Raw genomic sequence first — 26,667 nt, 5'->3', positions numbered from 1 at the left:
TATTTACTGCATATAGAAGCAAGGTGTGATATGTCTGTTGTTTTTTTGAGAGGGGTTGATTTGAGGTTTTTTTTGTTTTAAAATAACCTCTTGTCTTATAGCTCTAGCAGCTGAACTTGATTTCCCTGAGATGGAGAGACATTTTCCAAACTTCCATCACCAGCTCTTTCAGCCTTTGGAACCAAGACTTGACTCTGATACTTCATCATCCTGTTCTCAATACAGAATTTCACAAGACAGAGAATTTAGCAAGGTACTACAGAAAAACTCTGATGGAGGAAATATTTTGGCTTAAGATTTCTGTAAGATTTTAATGTATAATCCCTATACTGTCTTCTCTTTAGAAGAAACACAGTTTTGATATAGTTAGAACTGGAAGCTTTTTTGCTGGTTGTAGTAGAAATGTGATCCAAAAATCAAATAATACCTTTAATTTTTTTATCCTTCATATTTCTGGAAAAATTAATTTTAATCAAGATTCTTTTTTTTTTCTGACACAAGACTTCAAAACTTTCAACAAAAAGTCAAGACACACCTATGTTTCTAGAAGTGGGAAACTCCAGTTTAAATATACAAAGAAGCAGCTCGCCTTCTAGTCTTGAAACAAATGGGCCAAACAACATTATATCAGAAGAGTATGTTAAAGAAAATGTTACTCTAGGTATGTACAGTATAGTTAGATCAATGCTTTAAAAATCAACTTACTGCCAATATGTAATACCAACCCTTAAGGTGGGTTTGCTGTGTTGAAACTGGGAAGGAACTCTTCACTTCTCTATCAGTCCTACTCTGAAATGTCTTAACTCTGCTGCTGCTCTCTCACACACTGTCTTCTCCACCACCTTTAAATGGCTAGAACTCCTAAGTTTTGTGAAGTTCTTCATTTCCTCGGCAGTTATGATTTTAATACAAAAGCAGACCTGCATAGTCAAGTGACTGTAATGGATATTATGTTACTTATTACTTGGGCAGTAATTATGATTTTAGTGAATAGATATCAACTTTGGCTGAAACTGTCAGTTTAAGTACTTTTCCAAATATTTGTGCATATCCATAATTTTGTAAGTTCGAGGAAATTAAGAAAGTTTGAAAAACTGATTAAAATTTTGAGGTATAAGTGTTAGAATCTCTTTGGTCTTAACTGATTTGTTTTTTTATACATTGTGTCCTTCAAGAAACCACTGAATTTTCCTTTTCCACTGTTAAGTCACACCAGTAGTCATTATATACTGCACGGTCCAATATTTGGTCTGATTACAGAATTGCTTTATCTATCTGCAAAATAAAGGGGGGAAAGAAAGAGGAAGAAACTTTTTAAGATTTCAATGTAGTAATTAATTTAATAGATTAAAAGTTTTATGATTCTACAGGAGCATTAAGTTAACTGCAGCTCATAGCAGGAAAAGGGTTTTTTTTTAATGTTTTGCAGTTTAATTCAAATTAACTTATTATTTCATGTATTCTGAAGAACAGGACCAATCTGAAATTCCAAATGCAGCTAGTAGTAATCTAAATATTTCTGAAGCTATTATTTACCAAGAATCAGGTGTTTCAATGTTTTAAGGCACTCCAACAGAAAGCTGAACAGTAACAGGAAACACAGCACAATATTTTAAGTAATAGATGTATTTATAATGTAAATGTTCCTAGTCAGTTATCTTTGTTTTTTCCAAACAAGTATATATATGCAAACACACACTATTCATGTTTAAAGCTGCAAACAACTGCTCTGTTTCTATTATACTTCTCTTTCTCTTTAGCTGGTAGATGCTGGTACCAAAAAAAAAAGTAATAAAAAATGCCAGATGAGGCTTAGATTTTGAGACTACCTGTGGTCACAGCAAATAGGATTTAGAAAGTTCCCTTCTAACTTCAAAAAATTCTATTTCTAAATTGCTTATGGAAACAATGTGTGCTTTAAATATAACTACAATATCTCCCTATCTCTTTAAGTGTTTTTATAATCCCAAACCAATTACTGTTGTGCTTTAAAAGGGGGGAAAAATAATACAAGCAACAGGCTAAGCAAGTAAAAATTATTTTGGGTTGTCAGTTCAAGGTTAGATTGATGTATAAGTCCATCATGGAAAACTTCCTATTTATGGCTGGTGTTGCAGTGTAATTCCTCCTTCCCCATTAACAGGAGACAGTATTCTTTGTACATGTAGAACTAAGTATTTTGTAGGTGTCAAAGAATGCAAAAAAAAAAAAAAAAGTTTAAAAGAAACCATTAAAGGTTTATGTGGTATATTCCTATGTGTATAAAAAGCCTATTGGTAGCATGGTGCTGGAGTGTGTGTAACCAATTTTATAAGACTTGGGTCAGAGGCATATTTTAAAAAAATACACAGAAAAACTCAAAACCAAAAGAAAAAAAACAACCCTATTGTCTGTTTGGCATATGCTGTACGACTGAAATGCCTCCCCAGTAATTAAAATGTTGATACCTGATCTTTCTCTTTTCTCAGCCTCTTCTGGGGAAAAAAAATAATTCTTGATATGTGTGTGTAGATCCTAAGGGAAAGATAATTTAGGGTGCAATATTGTAACTTGTAGGAACAGCAATCATTTTTCCAATTTGGATGTTTTCTTCTACTTCAAAAGAGTTCTTGCCCAAGTGATGGTGTTTTGGATTGTTTTCTTCCTGTTTTAGAGACTTTGTTGGAGGCCCAAAAGGGATTCAAAGGACTTCCATTTACAGAGTATAAATTGTAAAATCCATTGACTTTCGAAGTAGTTATGTCAGCACCATCACAAAGTCTGTCCCTAAACATTCTAAGCAGCAGCAAAAAGTGCTGTTTCTTGAAGCTGTTTTGTGCACAGTGAAGAAAGCGTTTTATGTAATGTTAATGGTATTATGTTTGAAGAAACTTAAGCAGATTTTAAGCAAAATATTTCTTCCTATTTATGAGGCTTCTTATTATACATTACTGAGGAGTCTTATTATGGAGGGACTTTTTAAAGTTGAAATTCTGTTGTGTTTGCTAGAATTTTGACTCTTGATAATTTTTGAAACAGGATCTGAACAGTCTTTTCACCCACTGCAATTAGAATCTACTCTGAGCGATCACTGTCAGAATGCAGATCAGCCGGTGGACCTTAATACTACGTTACAGAGGTCTTTTGAACAAACCCCTGGAATTAAAAAATGGGGCCATGAGAATTGTATTTCATCTGCCAGAGAGTATGAAGAACTGGCAAGAAATATGGAATGTATTAATCTCCAGTGTTCAATGGAAGAGCTGCGAAATGAAAGTCTGAATCCAATGGAAGAGCAAAAATCATTTTATCAGCTAAATACCACACCAGTTACAGTGGATGAAACTTTCCCTCAACACTTATTAGAAGAGACTGTGTCTTCTGAAAAACTACCTGTGGAGGCATTTGATAAGAAGTATGTGAAGCTTCCTGAAAAATTAGTTCATGTACATGAAGCAAATAAAGCAGTGGAGCTGGATTCTCAGTGCAATACAAATGTAAAGGAGCTAGATCAAAGCTTTCCAGAAGTACAGAAATCTTCAGGGATTCCGAGAGAAACCAACTTGGAAGACTCAGACATCCATTTACAGGCTGTTGTACAACAGACTGTGTCTTTCCTGGGAAGACATGAAAAACATTCTAGTTCTGTGCCCAGAAGCTCCTGTTGTATTCCAGTCTGGGTGAGTAAAGCAGATTTCCAAAAGCAGTAATTTCTGCAGGCTTTTTTGCTGGGTTTTTTTGTTGTGGCACCAAGTTATTTTAGACCTTTAATATCTGAAAGCTTGGCAAATGTCGATTTTACAATTCTAGTTTAAGACTTGCATGTTTCCTGGACTTCTGCCTTACTACTTTTTTCAGATCATAGCACTGAAATAATTAGCAGTAGCTAAAATGAGCTGGAGTTCCCATGATTGTTGGAGGAGCTATAGAGTGTCTCTGTTGCATCTCCATCTCCTAGCATCAGTTGGTACAGCATATGCATCTGTACTACATGGCACAGTTACTTAAAAGTAACCCCATGTAGAAGTCTGAAGGAAGTAAATAATTTAACCAAAGCATAAGCGAACTTAAGGAAATAGTTTTGATGTAGCTTAAAAAAAGCCCTAGAACTAAGTAATTTAAACTTGAGGTGAGTGGAGGAGAGGGAGTTTTTGTTATGGTTTGGTTGCTTTGGGTTATTTGGTTTTTTACACCTTGTATATAAAATACTTTGCATTGGACTTAAGTTCCAGGGTTCACATACATCAAAACCTCAGACAAAGTGCTCTTTCTGTATTTCAGTTATTGCTTGGGAGCAGATTTTCTTTCTTCTACATGTTGAACGAGCCTCCTCTTTCTGACAAGATAACAGCTGTTGCTATTGCTGGAAATAGTGATTTGTTTTTTATACTGATGTCTTGTATAATGTATTTTCTAGGAGACTGAGTCAGGGTGTGGTATTATGGAAGAACCTGAACTCACTCTGATAAGCTCAAATGACATCAGCATTGCAGAATCAGACATTGAACATACTAACCAAGAGAAAATTAAGGAGGATAAAATCAATCACCCAGCATGTGTGGATCAGTCTGAATTTAATGTTTTTACTGAGGTGAGTCTTTATCTAATGTAATTCTGATTTTAACTTAGTCTTACGGAGAGTTCCCACTGTAGCATCCTTAATCCACTGTTGCAAAACGAGAGAATGTTAGGGTTATCCAAGCTTAGTAATTGCTTAGATCATACTGGTTTGATGTTATGTTTTCCAAACAGATCTAATATATCTTAAATTTGGGCTGTTCCTTAAAATCACTACCTTATGTCAGTGTAGATAGAGTTTGGGAAGACTTTTGCTGAGAAACAGAACCATCTTACTAGTGTTTGCAAGACTAAATTGTATCCCATTAGTAGAAGACTTGAAGGAGAGGAGAGGGTGGGACAAAACAAAAGCTACAAACTAAACAGGTAAAAGAGGAAAAATTCCTACCTAGTGGATGGAGCTACACCAGGACCACACAGCAGTTTGAGGTTTATGAGGAAAATATGATCAGCTCATCATACTGTGATGCTTAATTTGCCTGTGGGATGCTTTTTGCTGTTTGCTTATATAAAGCAAAGGCTGTAAATTGTAGAGGGACTGGTTTGTAATGAGAGAATAGTTTGGGTGCTGAATCAACATAGAACCAAGTAGTGTGTGTCTGTTAGATGAATAGATTAGATGAAACCATGTTTCGATTGCAGAAGGCATCTAGAGAAGATTCTAGAAGTGCCTAAGAATGGGTTTTTATAAAGTAATTGAAATGTGGGTAAGGTGGAGGTTGGCAGCTGGAAGCTGTACTGCTGCAGGGAGTGTTACCTTCCTGCTGGGGGAAGGAGACGCAGCAGTAAGAGAATGATGGGGGGGAACTAAAAGCAAACAGGAGGAAAGAAAAACACCTCTGTTGAAATTATGCAGCCCTGTATTAAGCAGCAGCAGTTGAAATCTGGTGGGCAAGGGGTCTTTAATGGATTGTTTTAAAGTTTTAAAATTCTGTATCTAAAAATATTTTTAGAAAGTAGCTTTTTAATACTTACTACTGAGATCCTTTTCTGATGTTTTTCTTGCATCTGCTATAAAGACTATATCTTATTTGCATTGGGTCTAATGCTAGTGGTACAGCACTACCATTTCACTCAAATTTATGGTATATTTTAAGTATTTCCAATCACTGATTCCTTTTGAAACAGGGGAAAGAATTTTTACCACTAGCTCCAGATGCAGATTATTCAGTGTTCCTAAGGCCTGACAGTTCTTCCACAGCCCAGAGTCCCAATGACAGTCACTTGCCATCACATCAAACTGCAGGTAATTGTGTGTAACTTGAATATAGTGAAGGTGAGATAGAGAAAGTCTTTATTTATAATTTTAAAATCATTAATAAAATACACCACTTCTTTGGAAAACATACAGCTTCTTTTACTTGGGCAAATGCGTCTTGCTGTTCAGGCTTGGTTTGTAGTACATTTGACCCAGATTTAAGACATGCCTTATTGACAAGGAAGTATTGACTTTTCCTATGCCAGGCTATCTTTCATGAAAGTTCATAATACCTACAGTACACTGGATTTTTTGTGCTGTCACTACTTAATTTTGAAAAAATTTCTGGTGTTCTGTGGTTGGTTTGTCATGTAATTTTTGCAACCTCACTTATTTTTTATTTCCTGTTAGTCCCCAAGTTCTGTAGCCAAAAAATGTCCTTTTTTTTCTATTCTGATGATAGTGTGGAACATAAGTAAATACTGAAATATTTTTTGTCCAAGATGAACAGCAGTAACATGAAAGACAGGAATTGACAGAACTTAACTGTGTTAAGGACTTCTCAGGTCTTTGATATGTTTTGAGGCATCAAGATGCTTTTGATGCCGTATTTATCACAGTATTTGTCTTGTCAGACCTGCTTAGTTATTAGATTCCATAGGTCTGAATTGCTGCTTGCTTTACAAGATTACTCATCATTCACAATGTCATCTGATTTACAGAAGTAGTTGAGCTCAGCATTTCAGGAGAAATATGTTGAAATGTATGATTTACTAGAGGCGATACTGCTCATTGCTAAAAGTGAGAAATGTTCACACTTACCATTTTCTTTCACAGTGATGCTGCTGGAGTTTGCAGCTGCACCCGGAAGTTTGCAAGAATCTTTTTTAAAAAGAAAGAACAACTTCATCCAGAAATCTCTGAAGAGAGTAGAAGAAATGAAAAAGAGGGAGAGAGAAAATGAAAAGCCAGAAGCAAGACAGTTTCAAAGAGGAAAGTCTGAGAAGTTAAGCAGGCAAAAAGAGTCTGGTAGGTTTATCTGGAGGAAAGACATAGTATTGGGTATCCTTTCAGTTGCTGTTTTGTATTGAAGAATAGATTTCACATTTGTTGCATCTTTGCTATTGCAGACTAGGATATTAATTTGTTTTCTTAAGGATGTGAGGAGTTTGTTTCTGCTGTCTGGCTACCTCTTCAGTGTTGTAAATGCCCTTACAGGTCCTCTTCATATTTTCACTATCTGCCCACACCTTTGTAGTCATAAAGTGTCCTTGCAAATAATAGTTGTTTATCAAAGAACAACCCTATTAAGTGAACTGATGCATCTCTTAATGTCTGTTAATGGGGAGTTGGAAGCTGGCTGTTGAGTAGCATGGCTGGCTTAAAGTATGGGCTGCAGCCTAATGAGTGAGACTGAAGATTTATTTTTAACACAAGACATCATCTCCATTGTGTCCATTCTGGCTAGCTGATTTCTTTCTTGTAATGTCACTTAAAAATCTTTGAAAACCTCTCATGCTTTTGAGTTAGCTGGACTAGAGATTGAAGTTTAAGGTAAGTTTGGCTTTTTTCTTTTTAGGAGAAAAAGGTACAGTTGTCAATCAGTTGAAGAAAGTAGGAGAAGTGAAAGTGTCTTCTCCAGAGGACAAGAAGTCTGGAGAAATTGAAATGCAGCAGTGTACTTCAAGGTATTGTATGAACACAAGTGGGAGAAGTTTGGATTAAAGAAGCATAAGTAGTTCATCTGTGTTTTGTTAAAGCTGCTGGTCAGAGCAGTTTGTGATCTTCCAGTTGGACCCAATGCTGCCTACGTGGAACAGCTGGGAGAGGGAAGCCAAGTGTGTTTGATACGGGTGTCCGCTGGGAAGTTCCCTCACACAGCTGGCAGTAAGAAATGTAACTGGCAGCCTGCTCCTTTCCTCACGCTAAGGCAGTTGTGCCAGTTAATGCATGAAGCTGGAATAAATTTGAAGCAATTCACAGTTGCATGTGGGCACTTGGTAACATGCAGCAAGTACAGCTCCTGGCTGGGGTGTTTGTTACATGCAGCTGAAGAATTTGAAGTGATTCTAGATTACTGGAGAGCCAAGTCAAAATTTCCTTTCTTAATTCCTAGCAATTGAGACAGTATAAACCTTTAAACTTGTTAACTTATTCCAGCTTGGCCACCTTCTTCAAGACACATTTTTTTTCCTACTGTTTTGACAGACTTTATAATCAACTTGCAGAAGTAAAAATTGCAAAGGAAGAAAAAACAAGGCAAGAAGCTTATGCTAAAAACAGAGAAAAGGCTAAAGAGTTTCAAAAGGTAATAGTCTGCTACAATGTTGTCCTACCTGGTTTGTTCTGATTTCACTGAGCTTTTAATTAGACTAAGACATAGTTCTGTGGTGTGAGTGCAGCTGAAACTGAGACCATCAAACCACTCTGGATTTTTGGTGATGCTATTGGTATATCCCACTTAAAAATTTCCTTGTTAACAGTATGACTGAGCTGCAATTTTCTCCAAAAAGGCTGTTAGGGACCCCAGCTGCTAGAAAATCTACTTGGCAAAAGAAAGGCAGGGGTTTTATTTGTCCAAACTAGACCAAATCTCCATTATAAGGCAGATTTTAAGGGGTTTTTTTGGCTGCGTTGGCTACTCCAGGTAGCTTAAGATTCTGCCTGGTTGAGCACACTTGAACTTCAGGTTGCAAGACTCCTGCCTGGGTTTGCCTGCAGTTGCTCTAGAACAGTGTCGCACAATAAGACCTGTTCCCCTCCTGCACCTCAGACAACTGAAGGAAGGAAATGCTTGATAACCCTGACAGGCTGGGACTGCTGCTGGGGGCTGCAGGCCCAAATCCTGCCTCTAGCACTGACCACCTCAACTTTTTTGTGGTGGAATAAATTGCTGCTGCTCTTATATTGTTGTGCAGATTCCATAATTAAAAGATAAATAAGCACACCTTTCCCCTGAAATCTGCATGCTACCTTGGAGCAGTAGCAAGTCTGCCCCATGATCCAGACTTGCACTGTGTTACTGATGCTCAGGTTATACACAAGTAGTACCTCAGTTACGCCCACCTAACTATGCTCGTTTTTAGTTGTCACTTAAGCTACACTACTGTAGTCTCATGGCTTGTTTTATTTGCAGAAAATGCTGGAAAAACTACGAGCCAAGAAGACTTGAGAAGCACAGTGACTAGCACAAGACTTTAAGCAGCAAGGAACACTACTGTATTGGTACCATCCAAGAGACCACTGAACACCACAGACTTAAGTTAGTTGTGGAGCCTTTAGGAATCCTCAGCTTTAAGCTGTCAGAAAACTGTAAGTAAGGAAAATTGGTGGAGTACTGGAGTACCCTCATGTTGTATCTGAGATCACTACAGCAGATCGACTGCAGCTTTAAAGAGGGTTTGACTGAGTAGACTTTTCAGTGTTCAAAGAAGATACTAACTTTTGTAATATACATGTATAAAACACTTTGAAATAAATTTTTTTTAAGGCTTGAATCCTCAGGATGCAAGACACTGCTTTCTTCTGTAAAGTTGAAATTTTTATCTGTTGTTTGCACTATGTGATTGAAGATCAGGAAGTGTGGGTTCCTGCACTCACAATGTACATCTTAAAGCACCTGATAAAAACCTCATATGGTTACTACTTCCAAATGTAGTTCTTTTATCCAAGTTTCCTAAACTGCACTTCAGAGTTAAGTAATTATATCATCAGGACAAATTCAAAGTTCAACTTTTGCTATAAAGTTGCATTTGGTTATCAGCACACGGAAGAGAGCAGGGCCATTTCCTTAAACCTGCTCTGTTTGAAATGAAGCAGAGAAGAGTCTTAGCCTATTTCTGATGAGAGTTAACTACAACTTAGGCTTGTTTTCACTTTTTTTTTTTCAGTCCATAGTGCAGTAGCTAAAGCAATGTTACCTCCCTGCCAAGTTGAGAGCAAAAGCCAAAATGAGCTTGTTGGTCTGTGGAGTTAAGTGAGGTGGAAGCTTGTTGCAGTGAAAGATCAAAGGTGTACAGTAGGTGCAGTTCTCCCCTCTTCACCCTCAGGGTTCACAAGGGCTGCTCTGGCTTGGACTCATGAATACTCTTACGGTCAGAAGGGAAGAGGCCAAGCCCACACTTTGCTACCAGTAAGCCATGACCTACTCGCCCTCCTTGTTTGCTCACAGTATAGCAACAGGAAGTAATCTCAGGCTGCAGCTTTCAGACATTGGTTTTATTTAAATAAATACCTCTGTGGCACTTTAGTAGAGTTGAGTAACAGGGAAGTGAGGGAAAACAGCTGGTAAAGCCTTTTCCAGTCAAATTACAACCTGATCCACTCAGCATAGTTAGCTCTTCTGCAACACCAAGCAGGCAGCTTTGCTGCATCTCCCAGGAGGGCAAAACAGGCACATCACAGCTGAAAGGGTCCCTGTGCTTCTGAACTGGTTTCCAAATAACAGGCACTAACTATTTCAATTTATGAAGCAGTAAGGGGAAATTGAATGTTTAATTTTGGAGAAGGTTCTGTCTCTAGTTGGAAGAGCTGTGCGCTGGTCTTTGCACCAGACTTGCAGCAACATCATCAGGACCTGAAAGAGAAAAAGCATCTATTAGCACTTTTACTCCAGAGAAGTGTTTTTCTAGAAAAGCAAAGCTATTTAACTGTGCTGTCTTCCTCATACTTAGCATAACATGGCTTCCTCTGAAGCAATTTAATTTGCAGACATGGTGCTGCTATAAATGCAGTAATACACAGAGCACATGCTTACCCCCCTTACTAAAATGTTTGAGGGGCAAAAGCATGATTTTCCAGTGCCAGCTCCCCAAGTGTCATAATATTCCCACTCTGCACTTCTCCCTCACCTAGTTGTTCCAGGATTATCTATTCTAAGACTTCCATGCAACTCTAGGAATGTATCAGTGCTGAGGGAAAAGGAATCATGGAATCATTTTGGTTGGAAAAGACCTTCAAGATTGATTCCAACCATTAACCTAACACTGCCAAGTCCACCACTAAACCATGTCCCCACACACCACATCTACATCTCTTAAATACCTCCAGGGATGGTGACTCAACCACTTCCCCAGGCAGCCTCTTCCAATGCTTGACAACTCTTTCAGTGAAAATACATTTCCTAGTCTCCAATCTAAACCTCCCCTGACACAACTTGAGGCTATTTCCTCTTGTCCCATCACTTATTACTTGGGAAAAGACTGAGACCCACCTCGCTGCAACCTCCTTTCAGGGAGTTGTAGAGGGCGATGAGGTCTCCCCTCAGCCTCCTTTTCTCCAGCCTAAACACCCCCAGTTCCCTCAGCCACTCCCCATAAGACTTGTGCTCCAGACCCTGCACCAGCTTTGCTGTCCTTCTCTGGACACACAAGCAGCAGTTAAGTTACAAGACTGCTCATGCCACAACTGTATCAACCTGTTGTTCCACAGCTTCACATGCTGAAGTCAGCTCGTTTCTGAATAAACTGAACAGCCTCTTCCCTACATCAGCATCTCAAAAAACCCAAGGCAACAGATAAACATCCTTTGTCACTCCAAGAGGCATCACTCCATAAGGTGTATCTCCTCATAAATAGACCATAGCACACACCAAGTGTCCACGGCATCCTGCAGAGGATTTCAATATGTGGTCACCGCGTTAAGAGCTGCTGGTTTTTCAGCCACGCAAACCCTCTTTGAAGTGACCTTGAATTTCTTTTTAGTACCAGCAATTTTGCTGAGCACTCTTACCTTCAGGCTTGCTTTGGTGGTACTCAGGTGGTGTTTCTCAGCCCTCTGGCATGCAGTGACCTGGTAGCAGACGCCATGGGTTAAAGTCAGATTTGGTTCGTGCAAGTGAAGAGTTAACAACATAGAAGTTGGATGTAAGTTGCATAGAGCAGCCTTTTGTCTCCCCTTTTTGTTTGTGTGTGCACAACCACCACCCTCACAGCAGCTTCCAGAGTCCCAGTTACAAAGGTTCTAACCAGAACTTCTGTTCCTCTGCAGCTGGTGCTGGAGCTGCCCAAGCATACACCCCCATACCTACTCCTCTGCAGGAACTTGCTCTCACCCTAACAGCAGAAGGGAGTGCTGTGTCTCTGACCTACATTAAAGCTTTATTCCCAGCAGACTTGGTGCCACATCATGTGGCAATTCAAGAGTCTGATGGACTTGCTTTCTGGTCATCTCCACAACTCGCTAGAAACAGCAAAATCCTAGCAGCCTTGGTAATGACCAGGTACTCTCCTCTCACTGCTGTTACCACCAACTTAAATCTGGGACTTAAATCAAGTTTCCTACCCTTTCTTGTTAAGGACCAATGAATCCTGTCAATATGTAAGCCAAGTTGAGTACCAACAAGCCTACAATTTGTTAAAAGCTCCAAGTACAGAGGAATTCCTCACAATCAACAGCAGTCCAATGCAGAAACTGGTACTACAGTTTGCTGCACAACTGTGACATCCACTTGAAGTAGATAGACACACTAGAATGACTCTGATCAGCACCCTGGCTCAGATACTGCCAAAATCTGGGGTGATCACTGCCCAACCGTCTCTGCTACCAGACAACTTCTAGACTTTTCTAGAACAGTTCACTAAAGTTTCAATGTTCTAGAGTCATACCAAGTGTGTGAGCTGACAGGCAGGACACAAGAACAACCACACAACCATGGATGAAATTGCAAAGAGTAAATTTATTCTTGTTACCTCACAACCCAGGGATCTCCACAGCAGCAGCCAGGCAGAGGCACACAAGCAGGGATGCAGGCACCGGAGCTCAGTCCTTGCTAGCCAGAAAGAAAAGAAGATCTTGAACCTGCTGCTTTCATCTGTATATCAGAGATTTTCACAGGCATAGTTTTCCACTCTGCTCTTTCCCACAGCAGGGCAGGTATCCCAAGCATGTTCAATAGACTCAGGGACCTTATCACAGGCCTATGTTATCTAAACACTGATGTTCTACCAGTCAAGCACACAAAACCAAAACAGCAATTAGTATGATGTGTTTTTCAACACTCCAGCTGTAAGTCACTTGAGCATGTTTACAATCCTCCACACCACATTAACACATAAACTTCTTTAAAGTTGCATGAAACCTTCTGAACTGACAAGTAACTCAGCACTTCCCTGTCAAACAGGCTCTTATGTTCCACCGCTCGTCCTAGTGTAACAAAACAATGTGGATTTTGCTAAAGTGCTGTTTAAAAAAAAAAACGAAAACAAACTGAATGGACTTGCTGAGTTCCAGAGGCCAGTATTCAGTTCTCAACTGAAACATGAAAATAGAAAGCAAGTACACTCAAATCTTTGAAGAGGACAAAGACTGTATCAGCAAAAATACCAGGTTTAACAGACACAGCAGAATGAAAACCAACGATGCCAAATGCTGAACTCCTGTAGCACTGTTTTTTGAACATCCCATCAGAAGAATGCTGCTGGGTGCAGATACCATACAGTGCAAGAGCTGCAGTAGTTCATCTGCAACGGCTCATTTTAACATTCAAACTTTTTGTATGCACAGTTGGTGTCTAGTGATAAACTACACTGAAGTACTCTTCATTTCCCAAAAGCAGCCACGCAGCTAAAAGGGAAAACAGACTCCACAAATCTCACCTAACAGGAAGAGCAGCTTCAGAATTCTAAGTTTTTATATAATCCTACTGTGAAGCAGTTATACTTCTTCCAGAATATTTTGCTTGTTTTAGTTTAAACCCTGGGTTCAATAGAACAGAAGCCAGGAATTTTAACTGTATAGTAGTAAACTGGCTAAGCTGCTTAGAAATTAACTCTAAGACCCAAACTTAAAGATAACCCAAATACTGCTGCTCAGTATGAAACTATCAAGTATCTCTTGACACAGAACAGAAATGCATGTTTAAGTTACTTCAAGTTCAGAGACCATAGTGCTGTCTCTTCCTACCTATAGCCACCAAAACAAGAAAAAAGAATCACTCCTTTGTGATCAAAGGGGGAATAAACTGTTTCAAGCCATCTAAGAAACTCAAACCACAAGAAAGTGTTAGAAATCAGGTACCTACACAAAAACCTGGCTGAAGAGTAAGTTCAGTCCATGTAATTCAACATGTTAGTTACACTTGAAGTCCCAGAACACACTATCTTTTGACTCTTACCAAGCTTTTCCATTTGAATCAATTTTTTCATTTGTATCAACAGCGTAAGTCAGTACCTAAAGGAGAACATAACGCATTATTACAGTTCCTGTGATGCTGCATCTGCAGAGATTTGTCTTGCAGTTTTATCCCACAGAGCTAACAGGTAGTTCAATGGGTAAAGCGAAACCACAAGTTTATTCTGTGAGGCATTTCCAACGACACGAACCTACAGAAGAGATCCTATCGGGATAGACCTCAACATGAGCCAGCAGTGTGCCCAGGTGGCCAAGAAAGCCAACGGCATCCTGGCTTGTACTAGAAATAGTGTGACCAGCAGAAGTAGGGAGGTGATTGTCCCCCTGTACTCTGCACTGGTGAGGCCACACCTGGAGTATTGTGTCCAGTTTTGGGCACCTCAATACAAGAGGGATATCGAGGTGCTGGAGCGAGTGCAGAGGAGGGCAACGAAGCTGGTGAAGGGCCTGGAGAACAAATCCTATGAGGAGAGATTGAAGAAGCTGGGACTGTTTAGTTTGAGGAAGAGAAGGCTGAGGGGAGACCTCATCACTCTCTACACCTACCTGAAAGGACATTGTAGAGAGGTTGGTGCTTGTGTCTTCCCACAGGTGATTAGCGACAGAACAAGGGGGAACGGCTTTAAACTGCAACAGGGGAGGTTTAGACTGGACCTTAGGAAAAAATTTTTCACAGAAGGAGTGGTCAGACAGTGGAATAGGCTGCCCAGGGAGGGGATGGAGTCACCATCCCTGGATGTGTTTAAGGGTCGTTTGGATGAGATGCTGGGGGATATGGTGTAGGGGAGAACTTTGTAGAGTAGGGATGATGGTTGGACTCGATGATCCCAAGGGTCTTTTCCAACCTGAATGATTCTATGATTCTGTGATTTCTGGTGCTATAAATTAACACAATCGATAAAAATCAAGCAGACTGGAAAGGTCTCTCATACAGATCCTACTAAGTGTCTTTTTACTTGTTTCAAGACATTTAGGGGAAGGAAGGTAAATGACACACTAACATTTGGGGAAGATGAAGTAACTCCTGAAAGGGAGACAACAAAGGAAATGAACTACTAAATTGTGCTCCAACAGAATCCTCCCTCTAACTTTACTGCTAAGTGTTAACTTATTTGTAGAAGCAAAACTATCAGTTTAAGCAGTTAAAGTGATCACCTCCTGTTTGATGAGAAATTTGTATGAGTGTTCTTTGGACAAATCAAAGTTAAAATAAATTCTTAACAGAGTGAATGCTACATTAAATACAGTAACATAGTGTTGAAATAAGTCTCTGAAACCCTCTACAAGTCAGTAAGTTTGACTTGATGTAGACTTCCAGCCACTGAAAACCCAAGCCCTGCAATCGTTAAGGAATACGTGGAACCTTAGATGTCATACTAACCCTAGAAGGGGCTTCAGATTTCTGTGAAAGGGCATCCTGCATTTCTTCTCTCATTTTCTCTAATTACATACCGCCTGAAAAAGCAAGATAAGGTTACAAACTGTATGTGTGTGCACACAAACCAGCAGAACCTAGAGCAGTACTTGGTATTTCAGTGGTTCTAACACCTAAAGGTATTCCTGACAGCATCTATTTGGAATCACACTTAAAGCTACCATAATGTCTGAATAGTATCCTATTTAATTTGAAGAGAAAGTCACAGAATCATGATCTTTGCTCTCTGACACAAAACACTGTGTTAAATACTCAGATGCCCAGAATGAAGTGACACGAAAAGGACACTCATGTAAGAGATTTGTTCAGAAAGGCTAGTCTCACTCACTCTCTTCAGAGCAGTTGAACATTTTGCCAATCATCACAACAAGTTCCTCACACCATTCTCAAGTTTTGGGGAAGATAAGCCCTTCAGTCTTCTAAAGCAACGCTGCATCTTCTCAGTAAGAAAAACCAATAATATAGCCAGCTCACCAAGTTAAAGAAAGACAGCTAACGTACAACAGGCAAGGGTTAGAACAATCACAGTAACTTACCAAGATACTAGTTCAGAGTTGACCATCATGTGGACTTCCTGAAAAGTAATTGTTGCATCTGAGTAGTAGTTCCAAATTTCTTCAGTATTTCAGTAATTTATTAAGATTTCAGTACTTTTATACTCACTATGAAGCAGGCAGACTATAGTCCAGTTACACTGCCTGAATGCTAATGCCAGAAACAAAGCATTCCTTTTGAAATCAGGGCCATAGCCCAGTCTATCACACAACTATGAACATCTACCTGCAATTTAAGAAGTCAGAGGACTATGGCAGAGAAGGTACAACTAAGGGAGTTACCTAACAGTCAGCTGATAGTGTGATGTAAAGAAAACGCATACACGACACCATTTTAAGACAGCTTACAAATATGCTCTAATAAACTATCTACAAGAATGCAGCACTACTTGTATTCTTCCTCTACCTGCTAATTCTACTTCCATTAGTAGGCAGGATGCAGAATTCAAAAACATCAAAACAAGCTAATCCTTGGGATTTTACAGTAGGTGCATTTTGAACTATGGTTGTGCAATTGTCCCACTAAGTAAACCTGTTACAGGTCTCATTGTCACCACTGCAATTAACTTTACAGTGAGGAAAGCATAACCTGTTACTCTTCTAGCCACGTTTTTCATTTCAGACACACAGTGAGTTGTGTCTATTTGCTGAATAACGAGGCATAGCAATTAACTCTTCAGCATGTCTGCAGAATAGTTTCTCATTTTGAAGCCTAGCCAGTTAACTTGAAAAGAAACATGTCACTAGCTGACATCCAGTACTTGGATCTGTGTTTCAAAATAAAACATTGCTTCCATGTAAAAAGGCAGTCAAAAAGCTAGAGACTTGAGCTTTTATATCCTCACCCAACTACCTTTACCTAGGGAAAAAACAACTATTTCCTCAATACTTACTCTGAAGTAGAGGCTTTCCAGTGTGTTCCAGACATCACAGGAATGCCCCTTCAAGAAGAAATATTTTGGGACAAGGTCATTGATTTAACTCTTACTTTTATCTGATAACAGTTCAACAGTTCTTTAATGTTGTATTTGACAAGCTTCCCAATAAGAAACTTTCAATCTACTTGTTTCAACAGAAATACCAAGTTTAACCAGCACATCTGCATGAAAACCAACAATGCCAGCTGCTGAAATACTGTAGCACTGCTTTTTGAACACCCCATCAGGAAGACACTGCTGGGTGCAGATACCATACAGTGCACTAATTAGTCTGATTACTTGCTGTAGAAACAGTACTTGTCTGAAGAAATCTACTATTCTTATGCTGAAGCTCAGAAGAAACACAAAGCTTACATCTTTCACTAACACATTCCACAAAAGTCCACCGAAGTACCAGATCTTGTACATCAGAAGGGCAAACAGCCGCAAGAATTCAAGCACACGAAAAAAGTTGCAACTGCTCACTGCTGCAGAGCTGGTGTGTTCATCTGCAGAGTCTGCAAAGAAATCGATACAACTGAACTACACTTCTGCAAATTGGAAACATGAAACTCATGCCCTAGATTCATCGGCATTCAAACGAACTGCTGTTTGAATACATGCAAATATTGTCCCTTCATATAAGTAACACAACTAATATGTTCATCAGCTGTGGGTTGCAAAAGAAGGGTTTTTTCTAAGCACTAGGTTCCAGGTTTTTGCCTACAGCAACAGACAAAAACTGAACACGTGCTGGAACAGATTGACTGCATCAACTTTTGTCTTATTTTTCACTATTTTTGAAACAGCATTTAGCAGTACATAAAAATCAAGTTATTTTGTCAGTCTGCTATAAACTTAGAATTAATAACTGTGGCAAGGAGGTTCAGTATCAGATATGCTGACATAAAAAACAATTTATGCTGTGTCAAACTGGTGTTTTCTAGTCCAGCACCCTTACTGCAGCAATGGCCAAAGAAGATGCCCTGATCCTATCATGCACGTTCCTGTGAAGTTTCATTACTTGCCCAGCTTTAGCTCAGGGCTCCCCACGTTAAAGATGTTTTCCTATTCCATCTGACACGGCGTTTTCTTCCATGCTATTTCCTAGGCTCTCCTGAAGCCACGTGAACTCTTAAGGTCACACCCTGCAGTACAGTTACACACTGCAGTATGGTTACCAGCTTTAGCAACAGGTATGTGCAAAACCACCAGCTTCTTTCTGCTGTCTCCCCTGTTCTTGCATGGGACATGCATTAAGATGAAATTTTACCACAGGGAAGTGATCAGAAGCTGCAGTTGTACAATACACCCCGGTACAGAAAGTGTGGGTGGGGCACCACCAGGAGACTTAAGTGTACAGCAGTTCTCCGGCATCTCCAGCTGAGAAGGTCCCAGGTAGTGTCCAAACCAATCAGGTAAGATTAGGCTGCCCTGCAGCATTCAACACCAAGTAAAAACAAAGTAGCTTCTAACAAAACCTGCATTTAATACACAAGTATTCAAGAACTTGGAAGTTTTAGTCTTCAGTCAAGCAGAGGTTAAAGGCTCTAAGTTTGGTCAGACTGATAAGGGATGGTGCAGTGAACTCAATACTTTGGAAGCTTCACACAGAAGTTGCACAGCTATGAAACACTCACGTATTCACAGTGAACTATGGAATACTGTTTCTCCAAAATGTTATGTGAAGCAAAGCAAAAAAAGCTACCTTAATAAAATAGGAATTGCAAGCTAAGTAACAGCTTACCTTGCACATCAAGAAAACTAAGCGGTGTTTCATCTTCCAAAAGCAACATAAACTACAAGGAAAAAAGCAAGAAAAGTGATAAGAACTATCAGATATGGTCAAATAACTGAAGATTCCTAAAGCCAAAAGCTAGGCTTCTGCAATCAATTTAGCAATTGTAATAAGCTTGATTTTCATGTGTGTTTATCCAGTTCTAATCAGAATTGAAATTTAGTTCATTTCTGAGTCACTCAGCAGTTGAACAGAAAAATTCATCACATGAACTGCAGAATGAGCAGGACTCCACATACCACCTCGCTACGCCTTACCAAGCAAGAACCCCACTCCTAGATCCAGGATGAGTCTTTCAAGCCATACAGTATTTCTCAGGTAGATGCCTGAAAGAGTTACATTTAGCCATTAATTTCGGATCAATATTAAATGTAATCTTCAACTACTGAAGAGAGTAATTTTTGCAGTTTTAGTCCTCAGAGCTACCAAGTTGCAACTGGAAAACCCCAAACTTCCTTTACAAAGATTTGGGACCTTAATTCAAGGATACAGGGAATGCAACTTGACCTGCTCTCATACTGAGGACTTACTATAAATCTCATCATACTGTCAACTACTTTTTGAAAAAAATTAAACCAGTAGATATTAAGTATTTTTCTGACAACATCCCCAATTTGGCACAGACTACTTTTACCTGCTGAACAGTTGTTTGTTGCTGACAGCGATTTGGTTATTAGAGTATTTGAGTGAGGCAGACCACCCTCTCGTTTCTAAATCTTGTGGAGTCACAAGTAAACTTTTTAAAAAATTTTTTATTTCTACTGCTACCAAGACAGCCTTGTCATTTAGGAGTTAGCCATATTTCAGACCATTTCTAACCATTCACTAGTCATGTTTCCAACTGTCTAAAACACCTTTTGAGAAAGGTATTTGCAATTGGGGCAATGCTTGATAAGTACTGTCATTATAAAGAGCTTTCATCTGCTTAGTCATGTTCACCTCAGAACCCATTCTGGACAGAGGAGGGCAAGAGGGGAAAAAGCGTCTTTTAATCCAAGATTCACTACGTTGCTACAGTTATTTTAAAGACAATTTAACTTCAGATTATTGCGTTACATTCAGGAGCAGAGAATTAGTTTTCTGAAAAGTTATTCCGCATGGAATACACAACATCAATACAAATTGATTTTATCATCTTTCAAATGCATTAACCATATTTTGCAACAGACCTTTGTCTAAGTTGACTAACCACTTCTGCATTTTTACTGTTGGCACTTGATGCGCATTAAAGCTTCAATTCTGTCTTCAACCCTTACTTAGCTCTCAAAATACTTCAAAGCATAACCTGCATTTCCTTAAAACACAGGAAAATAATCTCTGAAGTACCACTCACAAAAAAGTCACCTATGAAAGGCAGGCATCCAAACTGCCCTTTGTAAGTTGCATATGTATGTATGTATGCAAATGCATGCACTTCACTGTGCTGCTGCTACGTTGCAGTACCTGGAACTTGTTTTCCGGGTTTTAATTACATAAATTCTATGATCCATTGGTTAACAGAAGACAAGCTGCAGAAGCTAGCATTTCAGCAAGATTATCAGCCACTGAATCAAGGATATTATACACTTGATACAGGACAGCACAGAAGACACTTAAAAGCTTAGCAAAAAGACACATTATACTTGTTCTGTAACGGTCTCAGACACAAGCCCAAGATGCTCACCTTAAACCCAATCTGACTAGGTTGGTTGGTTGGTAGCTCAACATTGACTTCAGACCAACGGTTTAAACCAAGTGGGTGGAAAAGGTGTCTGATGAGTGACCAGGGTCACCTTATTTCTAAGTTCTCTGTTCACCAAGGTGAACCTTGCAGAAGCCCAGAGTTCTCAGCAGCAGTCTTCATCCTCCTCTATTTCAATCACTTCAGTTGATTTTGCATGTTTCGTTTCTGGCTTTGACTTCTTCCTGGGAATTTTGCTGCTTATAATGGAAGAGCTGTTCTCTGTTTCAATCGCTTCAGCTGATTTTGCACGTTTTGTTTCTAGCTTTGATTTTTTCTTCCTGGGAATGAAAGAGCTGTTGTCCTCTGTTTCCATTGCTTCAGTTGATTTTGCATGTTTTGTTCCTAGCTTTGATTTTTTCTTCCTGGGAATTTTGCTGCTTATAATGAAAGAGCTGTTCTCCTAAGAAAATGGAAGATAGAAATATTCAAAGGTTAAGATTTTGGTAGTAACTTTGCAAATGTTAAGAACTCTTCAGAGAGCTCCAGAATTCCTATACATTCCAGCATTATTTCAAAGAGGGGAGCGTGGACTCTCAAAACAACTTCCTTCTGCATTACAGATCAGGATTCACAGGTATCACACAGTTAACTCTGGATCTAAGCTCAAGAATTAAGTATTCCAAACATGATCTACTAATTCTTTAACCTCAGAACAGAAAGAAGGTTAGAGAGTTTCTGAAGTTAAGGAATATTTACTCACCACTACTCTGACATCAAGGTCGCCTTGATTTTCAGAATTCAAGCTGTCATCATCACTGAAATATAAAAATTCACATCAAGCTCTGTACTTTTATAGTAGGCTAAAATGCATAAACTGTTTTCCTAGCACAAGCCCTGGTTTCTCTTAATATATATACAAGTACTATGGCTTATAGGTGTAAAATACTACTACTTCTACATAAGATTGTTCCCAAATGATAGTTTCCGACAGCAAAACTGGCAACACTGGCAGGACAGAAGCAGTGCTTCACAGCAGAACAAAGATTTAGTAGCAGACATCAATAGTAGTGTCAAGATATTTAGGATTACACCAGCAAACAGGCTAGAAAGCAAGTTAGAAAACAAGCAGAATATAATGAAGAAATTAAGAGGACAGGCATCAGCTAACACGAGTACACAGCTTTCGTCCGATATTATAACTGAGAAATATTCTCTTCATACTGCCATGAAACACAAGTATAAAATTCCATTCCACTATCGACCACAGGTTTCTCTCAAGATAGAAAGGACTCCCTAGAAAGAGATGAAACCATCCGAGTACTATGGTTTCAATAAGCAGCACAGAGAGGACTGGTTCCAAAACCTAGAACATCTACTACTCATTTCATATAAAGAATGGAGTGTCTGGGTGAGCTGACTTGCATTTATTCTACAGAACTTTGTTTCTTCTGCTCTTTTGTCAGAGATCAAATTAATTGTTACTCATTTTACAGACTTACCCCAATACTTCAACTCACATAAATCAGCAGTGTGAGTGACTACTGAAGTGAACAGTAGCTGAAAGACACCTCTGTATCTTTACACTGTCTTTAGGCTTTCTAGTTTTAAGGTGCTGAGTATATTTACAACATTAAGTATTCTTGCTGATTTACTGATCCCTTTATTGCATGTAACTGTTTGACCATAAAGAAAGACCCAATGATACTTCAATACTTAATAAAGCAAAAAGGAAAAGAAAAAAATAGCCTTTAGTCTTTGTCATAAAACACTCCCCCTCTTAATGTGGGATAATCACAGGTACTAATTTCAGGAATTCTTTTATTTATTTTTTAAAAAACATTTCTATGTCACTTTAATGAGACAGTACAAATCACCACTTGAAACAATGATCAGTCTTAAGATTAGAAGTATCTCATTCTAACAAGAACTTCCAAGTCACATTTACAAGCACAGAATCCCAAGTGGCTGAGCATTTTGTTCCCAAACTAAACAATGCTTTCATAAGCAGATATTCACATTTAGATTACACAATGCTGATACAGGTTAAACGGACTGGGCAGGAACAAAAAATCACGTGCTACTACAAGCAACTGTATTCCTCATTCCTCATTCCTGAATTCCTCAACTGGAGTAGCAGCTGGCTGGTATGGAGTTCGCTTTCTCCATAGCAGCCTGCATGGTGCTGTTTTGGATTTGCAACTAAAGCAGCACTGATGCTCTCCCTGTGCCAGCAAACAGGCTGGGGGTGACCAAGAGCTTGGAGGGGTGGGGGGGGTGTGATGCACCTACCCGTATACACACAAACTTATATTTTAGTTCAGAACAAAAAAGCAAGTTTTATACCACCTAAAAAAATAAAAGACGAACTTACTTTGTCTCCTCAATAGGGGAAATGGGGCCTTCATCATCTAAATATTTGTGTTTCCGTGCTATCAGACCTTCTCTTTCTAAGTCTTCACTAGCCTGAAGGGCTTTTAAAGATTTTTTAAGATGGTCTTCATATTTGAGCATTTCAATGTACTTTAAAAATCCCTTTATAGCTGCTTGCTAAAGAAAAAAAATACATGAAGTGAGATCTTAAAAATACCACTATAAAGCATTTAAATTACAAACTGAATTTTAGTATTATATTGACACCCTTATTTTAGCTGTGTTTGTCTTAATATTAAACAGAGGACATGAAGCGTCCCGTTTAACAGAAAAACTGTTTAGCTGTTTTATTGTAGCACATCAGGCAGAAGCACAACATAGCTAATTTAAATTCACTATTTTTAGACCAAGTAAAAAAATAATACATTATCCCACAAAACAGAAGACTCACCTCATATTCAAGAACCATCTTTAAGGGAAGATGTTTTGTTCCATAATATTTTTCAACAAAAGGGAATTGAAAACCTCTGTCTTGAAGCCTTCTCTTTCGCTCTTGAGGTGAGGCTGTCAGTCGTGGCCTCCCCTTAGGCATCCCTGTGCTCTCATACTTTTTCTTCTTCTTCTTCCCTGAGCCACACTTGTATTTTCGGTGTGCAGCAGCCTTAAACTTCCTTCCCCTGAAGTGATAGGCAAAAATGGCTTTCAAATTGAGTTTTGACTTCTTCTTGGAAGTTTCCGATGATTTCACTGGACTTTGAGGGGTCAGAGAAGAATCTGAAGAGCTTTCATTGTCATGCGCTCCTGCAACAGATTCAGCTTGTTGCCTTGAAGATCGAGATCTCCTTTTTTGCTTTGAAGGTGCACTGGAGCACTTAGGATGGTGCTCACTGCCACTAGCAGCAGAGAAATCACTGAAGAAGAAAAAATATTTAGTTTCAAAAGAATGTGTACTTTTATGATAGCAGGTTCTTCACATGAAAAATTCTGAACTGGAGATAAAAACTCACATTTCTGAATCACTGCTGTCCAGTAAAACCTCAGCTGAAGCAGCTGATGATTTAGGTATACTGTTAAGCTCATCTGCATCAAGATAATCAGAGCCAGAAGCCTGGGATTCATCTGCATCAGTCATGTTTCAGTTTGCCCTAAAAAAATCAATGACAATTCAAAAAATAAAAGAATATTCTATGTTAATCAGGTAACAAGCCTTCCACCACTCCCATCTAATAGGGTCAACTTATAAGAACTTCGACACAGATTTTCCTATGAACCATGAACAAATGTATTAACCTTCAGAGTAAGTTATTTTGCAGCCACTTATCTCAAGATAATAGCATAATTTAGGTCAGAAGGGATTTTTACAGCTCTTTTCATCCAATTCCTGCTGAAAGCAAGGCTAACTTCAGAACTGCATGAGATTGTTCAGAAACTCGTAGAGGTGAGTTCTGGACGTTTTAACCCTCTGCCTACTAGAAATATAAGTTTTCCTTTAAGCAAGTACATGTATGTGTCGCCAACAGCTTAAAAGGATATTAGTTTTAAGTTAAACAAATACTCACTTCACCGTGGTTTACAACCTTACAATCTAAGACACTGTTCCCATCAGAAGCAACGCTGTCTTCCCTGTTCTTTTGCTAGCTACATGATACCTAAAGCCTCCTCCTCTTAACAATCCATCAACCCTTTGTTCTCTGGTTATCAATCAAAACGTGGACTAGCGCCACAAAATACCTGTTAGTTTTCAGTTGAATCTGCAAGACAACCGAAGCCACCCCTTCAGCTGCCCTAGTCTATACAAAAGGGACTTAAACACACAGCAGAGGAACCAGTCCTTCCTAGGTAATAGCCTCGAGTTATTTTACCTGCTTGTTAGTAATTTACTAGCCTTATAGATCTGTATCTTTTCAATTTCACTATACTTTCTAGTTTCACAAACCCATCATCGTACCCATTATTTCAAATGTAGTTACACAAAATTTACCATCTGAAGACACTATAGCAGAACTCATCTAATGTCCTCAGGAAACCCGCTATTGTCTGCACAACGGTTTCACATTTCAGCGTACCAATTACTGCAGATCCAGGAAGAAGGCTTCCCAAAAGCATGGGAAGACAAAGGTGTGCAACAGCAGATTGAGAAGTCTGAAAATACAGTAGATGTGTATAGACTAGTAGTACAGAATAAGAACAGCATGTCAGAACAAATGGCCATAGAACACGAACAGCCATGACTGCTCACAATATTAAGTTCCACTTCTTCTCTAACCCATACTGCTACAGTGACCTCAAAGTTATTCTCAAAGAGCATAAAAATAACACAAATCTGCTGCAGCCATACATCAGTGATTGATTTTTATGCAGTCTGCATTTAGACAACTTTTTGCAACCTACCCTGACTCGCGGAATCAAAACTCCAAAGCCTAAAAGGTTTCAGAGTAGGTATGTTTATTCAGCGCTGGGGCACATGGGGGATCATTCCTCCAAACATGTGCGCCAGGGTAGAATTTCCCAAAGCTTTATACAGTAAAGCGTTACATATTCATAACTTTTCCAAGAAAAGGCACGTTCTATTATAATAAGTTCCAAGAAATCATTTCCATTCACTCCTCCTTTAACTCTTCCTATTTGAGTCTGCACAGTGCTGTCTGGTGGTCATAGATGGGGTCTTGGGGATGAAGCGCCTCTTCTTCCTCACTTCTGAACTTTTTACCTTTGTCTTCTGCCCAGTCTCAGTAGGTTTCAGGCTGTGGCTCAAACCACAAAGCTAGTTTTAACCAGCTTTTTAACCAGCTTTTCGAATTATTCCCTTATTAGGAGGTACCTCACTTCTTACTTACAACTAACAGATAAGCATAATGACATATTTATAGCATATTGCATAACTATATGCTTGCTCACTAAGCCCCTTATCTCATACCCCCCTGCATCTTTCAAAATGAAAATACTTCATTCCAAAACGGCATTAAATACAGGCTTAGAAGTAGACTAGACCTTAAACTCACCCTAACACACTTAAAATATAAGCACAGGGGCTCACCCTGCCCTTCACTGTGGAGGTGTTTTTTTGAGAGCAACCTGCACCCATGCCCTGGATGAGCTGCAGACACACCGCTACCATCAGTTTACACAACGCCCCGAAAGAGAACAGCCCAACCTCGAAGCAGGAACACACGCAGTGACAGCACTCTGACTGCACAGGCTGTGGCTGGTACTTAGCAGCCAAGCATCACTCACCAACTCTACAGCAGCTCTATTCTTAACAGCTGGCACCTCACACAGATCCCTTAGGGAACAAAAAAGAACCAACATGTAACTGGCTAAGTATTTCGCACAACCTTCTCTCCTCCCAAAAGAGCCATCAATTCCTTCACCAACATTTACCTCAAGTTGATAGGCGGTGGACACACCGCCCGCCCCCACCTCGCCGAGCTCAGCTGCCAGCAGCTCGCTGGGGCCGGCGCCACGGCAGACATTTTGTACGTGGGCACCTACCAAATTACCAGAGATCGGGGTCAGCCCACCGGCACCGCTCCCGAGCAGGCCCTCACCAGCGGCCGCCACCTGAGGACAACTCCCGGCGAGGCGGGGCAGGCCGGGCCGTCAACCCACCCCGCGCCCTTCCCCGCAGCCGGGCTCCGCGGCGGAGGCGCTCGGCGGGCGGGCACGACTCGATGCCGCCGCGGCTCTTCCCCCACCCGTGTGTCCCGCTCCCGCCGCCCAGCACCGCGGATGCCGGCGGATGACGAGCGTGCCCGCGGCCACCTACCCCGGCCTCACGCGCCACCGCCTCAGAGGGCGCGAAATGGCCGCCCGGGAGCTTAAATAGCGCCGGGCGCTCGCGAGAGCCGCGCAGGCCGACGGGAGGGAGGGAGAGAGGAAGAAGCTGCGGCCCGGGGCCGCCATGCTGGGGGTGGCGGGGCGGGCGGGCCCCGGGGCCGCCATGCTGGGGGTGGCGGGGCGGGCGGGCCCCGGGGCCGCCATGCTGGGGGTGGCGGGGCGGGCGGGCCCCGGGGCCGCCATGCTGGGGGTGGCGGGGCGGGCGGGC

The 26,667-nt window shown here is 40.2% G+C and overlaps 2 protein-coding genes and 8 non-coding genes across 30 annotated transcripts in view; 1 reads left to right on the top strand and 9 right to left on the bottom strand.

Annotated features, from left to right (window-relative positions):
- Nucleotides 1-9,252, top strand: part of CEP295 (centrosomal protein 295) — a 43,709-nt gene extending 34,457 nt beyond the window's left edge. For all 6 annotated transcript variants that reach the window (XM_074816288.1, XM_074816287.1, XM_074816283.1 and 3 more), the window contains 9 exons: nt 102-253; nt 502-661; nt 3,019-3,659; nt 4,397-4,570; nt 5,686-5,803; nt 6,593-6,784; nt 7,335-7,443; nt 7,964-8,063; nt 8,892-9,252. In XM_074816288.1, the coding sequence (XP_074672389.1) occupies nt 102-253; nt 502-661; nt 3,019-3,659; nt 4,397-4,570; nt 5,686-5,803; nt 6,593-6,784; nt 7,335-7,443; nt 7,964-8,063; nt 8,892-8,927 (1,682 nt within the window). In that variant the 3' untranslated portion in view covers nt 8,928-9,252. The remainder of the gene's footprint in view (nt 1-101; nt 254-501; nt 662-3,018; nt 3,660-4,396; nt 4,571-5,685; nt 5,804-6,592; nt 6,785-7,334; nt 7,444-7,963; nt 8,064-8,891) is intronic.
- Nucleotides 9,253-9,958: 706 nt separating this feature from the next.
- TAF1D (TATA-box binding protein associated factor, RNA polymerase I subunit D) lies at nt 9,959-26,539 on the bottom strand. 16 transcript variants are annotated; one of them, XM_074816269.1, is made up of 19 exons: nt 26,004-26,110; nt 25,857-25,905; nt 24,604-24,764; nt 23,630-23,767; nt 23,074-23,533; nt 22,624-22,799; nt 21,013-21,067; nt 20,253-20,712; nt 18,847-18,915; nt 18,539-18,590; nt 18,065-18,225; nt 17,167-17,309; nt 16,768-16,815; nt 15,857-15,894; nt 15,267-15,340; nt 13,869-13,924; nt 12,445-12,524; nt 11,486-11,545; nt 9,959-10,331 (listed from the first exon to the last, which is right to left on the bottom strand). In XM_074816269.1, the coding sequence occupies exons 4-8, from the start codon at nt 23,752-23,754 to the stop codon at nt 20,416-20,418; spliced, it is 1,113 nt and encodes a 370-aa protein (XP_074672370.1). In that variant the 5' UTR covers nt 23,755-23,767; nt 24,604-24,764; nt 25,857-25,905; nt 26,004-26,110; the 3' UTR covers nt 9,959-10,331; nt 11,486-11,545; nt 12,445-12,524; nt 13,869-13,924; nt 15,267-15,340; nt 15,857-15,894; nt 16,768-16,815; nt 17,167-17,309; nt 18,065-18,225; nt 18,539-18,590; nt 18,847-18,915; nt 20,253-20,415. The 16 variants fall into 16 exon arrangements, with proteins under 16 accessions (XP_074672370.1, XP_074672369.1, XP_074672367.1 ...); XM_074816268.1 differs by lacking the exon at nt 18,065-18,225; XM_074816266.1 differs by lacking the exons at nt 18,065-18,225; nt 18,847-18,915 and adding an exon at nt 14,432-14,539 and having other exon boundaries at nt 13,869-14,346.
- LOC141920362 (small nucleolar RNA SNORA25) lies at nt 11,313-11,442 on the bottom strand. The gene has a single exon (XR_012622306.1). It is a non-coding gene; the product is annotated as a small nucleolar RNA SNORA25 (small nucleolar RNA).
- LOC141920360 (small nucleolar RNA SNORA8) lies at nt 13,059-13,197 on the bottom strand. Its single transcript, XR_012622304.1, has one exon. It is a non-coding gene; the product is annotated as a small nucleolar RNA SNORA8 (small nucleolar RNA).
- On the bottom strand, nt 13,979-14,110 carry LOC141920366 (small nucleolar RNA SNORA18). Its single transcript, XR_012622309.1, has one exon. It is a non-coding gene; the product is annotated as a small nucleolar RNA SNORA18 (small nucleolar RNA).
- LOC141920358 (small nucleolar RNA Z40) lies at nt 15,620-15,692 on the bottom strand. The gene has a single exon (XR_012622302.1). It is a non-coding gene; the product is annotated as a small nucleolar RNA Z40 (small nucleolar RNA).
- Nucleotides 16,405-16,536, bottom strand: LOC141920363 (small nucleolar RNA SNORA1). Its single transcript, XR_012622307.1, has one exon. It is a non-coding gene; the product is annotated as a small nucleolar RNA SNORA1 (small nucleolar RNA).
- LOC141920361 (small nucleolar RNA SNORA8) lies at nt 16,936-17,074 on the bottom strand. The gene has a single exon (XR_012622305.1). It is a non-coding gene; the product is annotated as a small nucleolar RNA SNORA8 (small nucleolar RNA).
- Nucleotides 17,420-17,546, bottom strand: LOC141920369 (small nucleolar RNA SNORA40). The gene has a single exon (XR_012622312.1). It is a non-coding gene; the product is annotated as a small nucleolar RNA SNORA40 (small nucleolar RNA).
- On the bottom strand, nt 18,731-18,802 carry LOC141920373 (small nucleolar RNA SNORD5). Its single transcript, XR_012622316.1, has one exon. It is a non-coding gene; the product is annotated as a small nucleolar RNA SNORD5 (small nucleolar RNA).
- Nucleotides 26,540-26,667: the final 128 nt, after the last annotated feature.

The sequence above is a fragment of the Strix aluco genome, chromosome 2 (assembly GCF_031877795.1).
Source record: "Strix aluco isolate bStrAlu1 chromosome 2, bStrAlu1.hap1, whole genome shotgun sequence".
Lineage (NCBI taxonomy): Eukaryota > Metazoa > Chordata > Aves > Strigiformes > Strigidae > Strix > Strix aluco.
This window is presented reverse-complemented; position numbering and strand designations above follow the sequence as displayed.

Coding starts and splice junctions, on each gene's coding strand:
- TAF1D (XM_074816261.1), bottom strand. CDS start 23,754: ATGACTGATGCAGATGAATCCCAGGCTTCTGGCTCTGATTATCTTGAT. Junction 23,534..23,629: donor GACAGCAGTGATTCAGAAAT/GTGAGTTTTTAT, acceptor TTTCTTCTTCAG/TGATTTCTCTGCTGCTAGTG. Junction 21,068..22,623: donor TCCCCTATTGAGGAGACAAA/GTAAGTTCGTCT, acceptor TTTATATTTCAG/TGATGATGACAGCTTGAATT.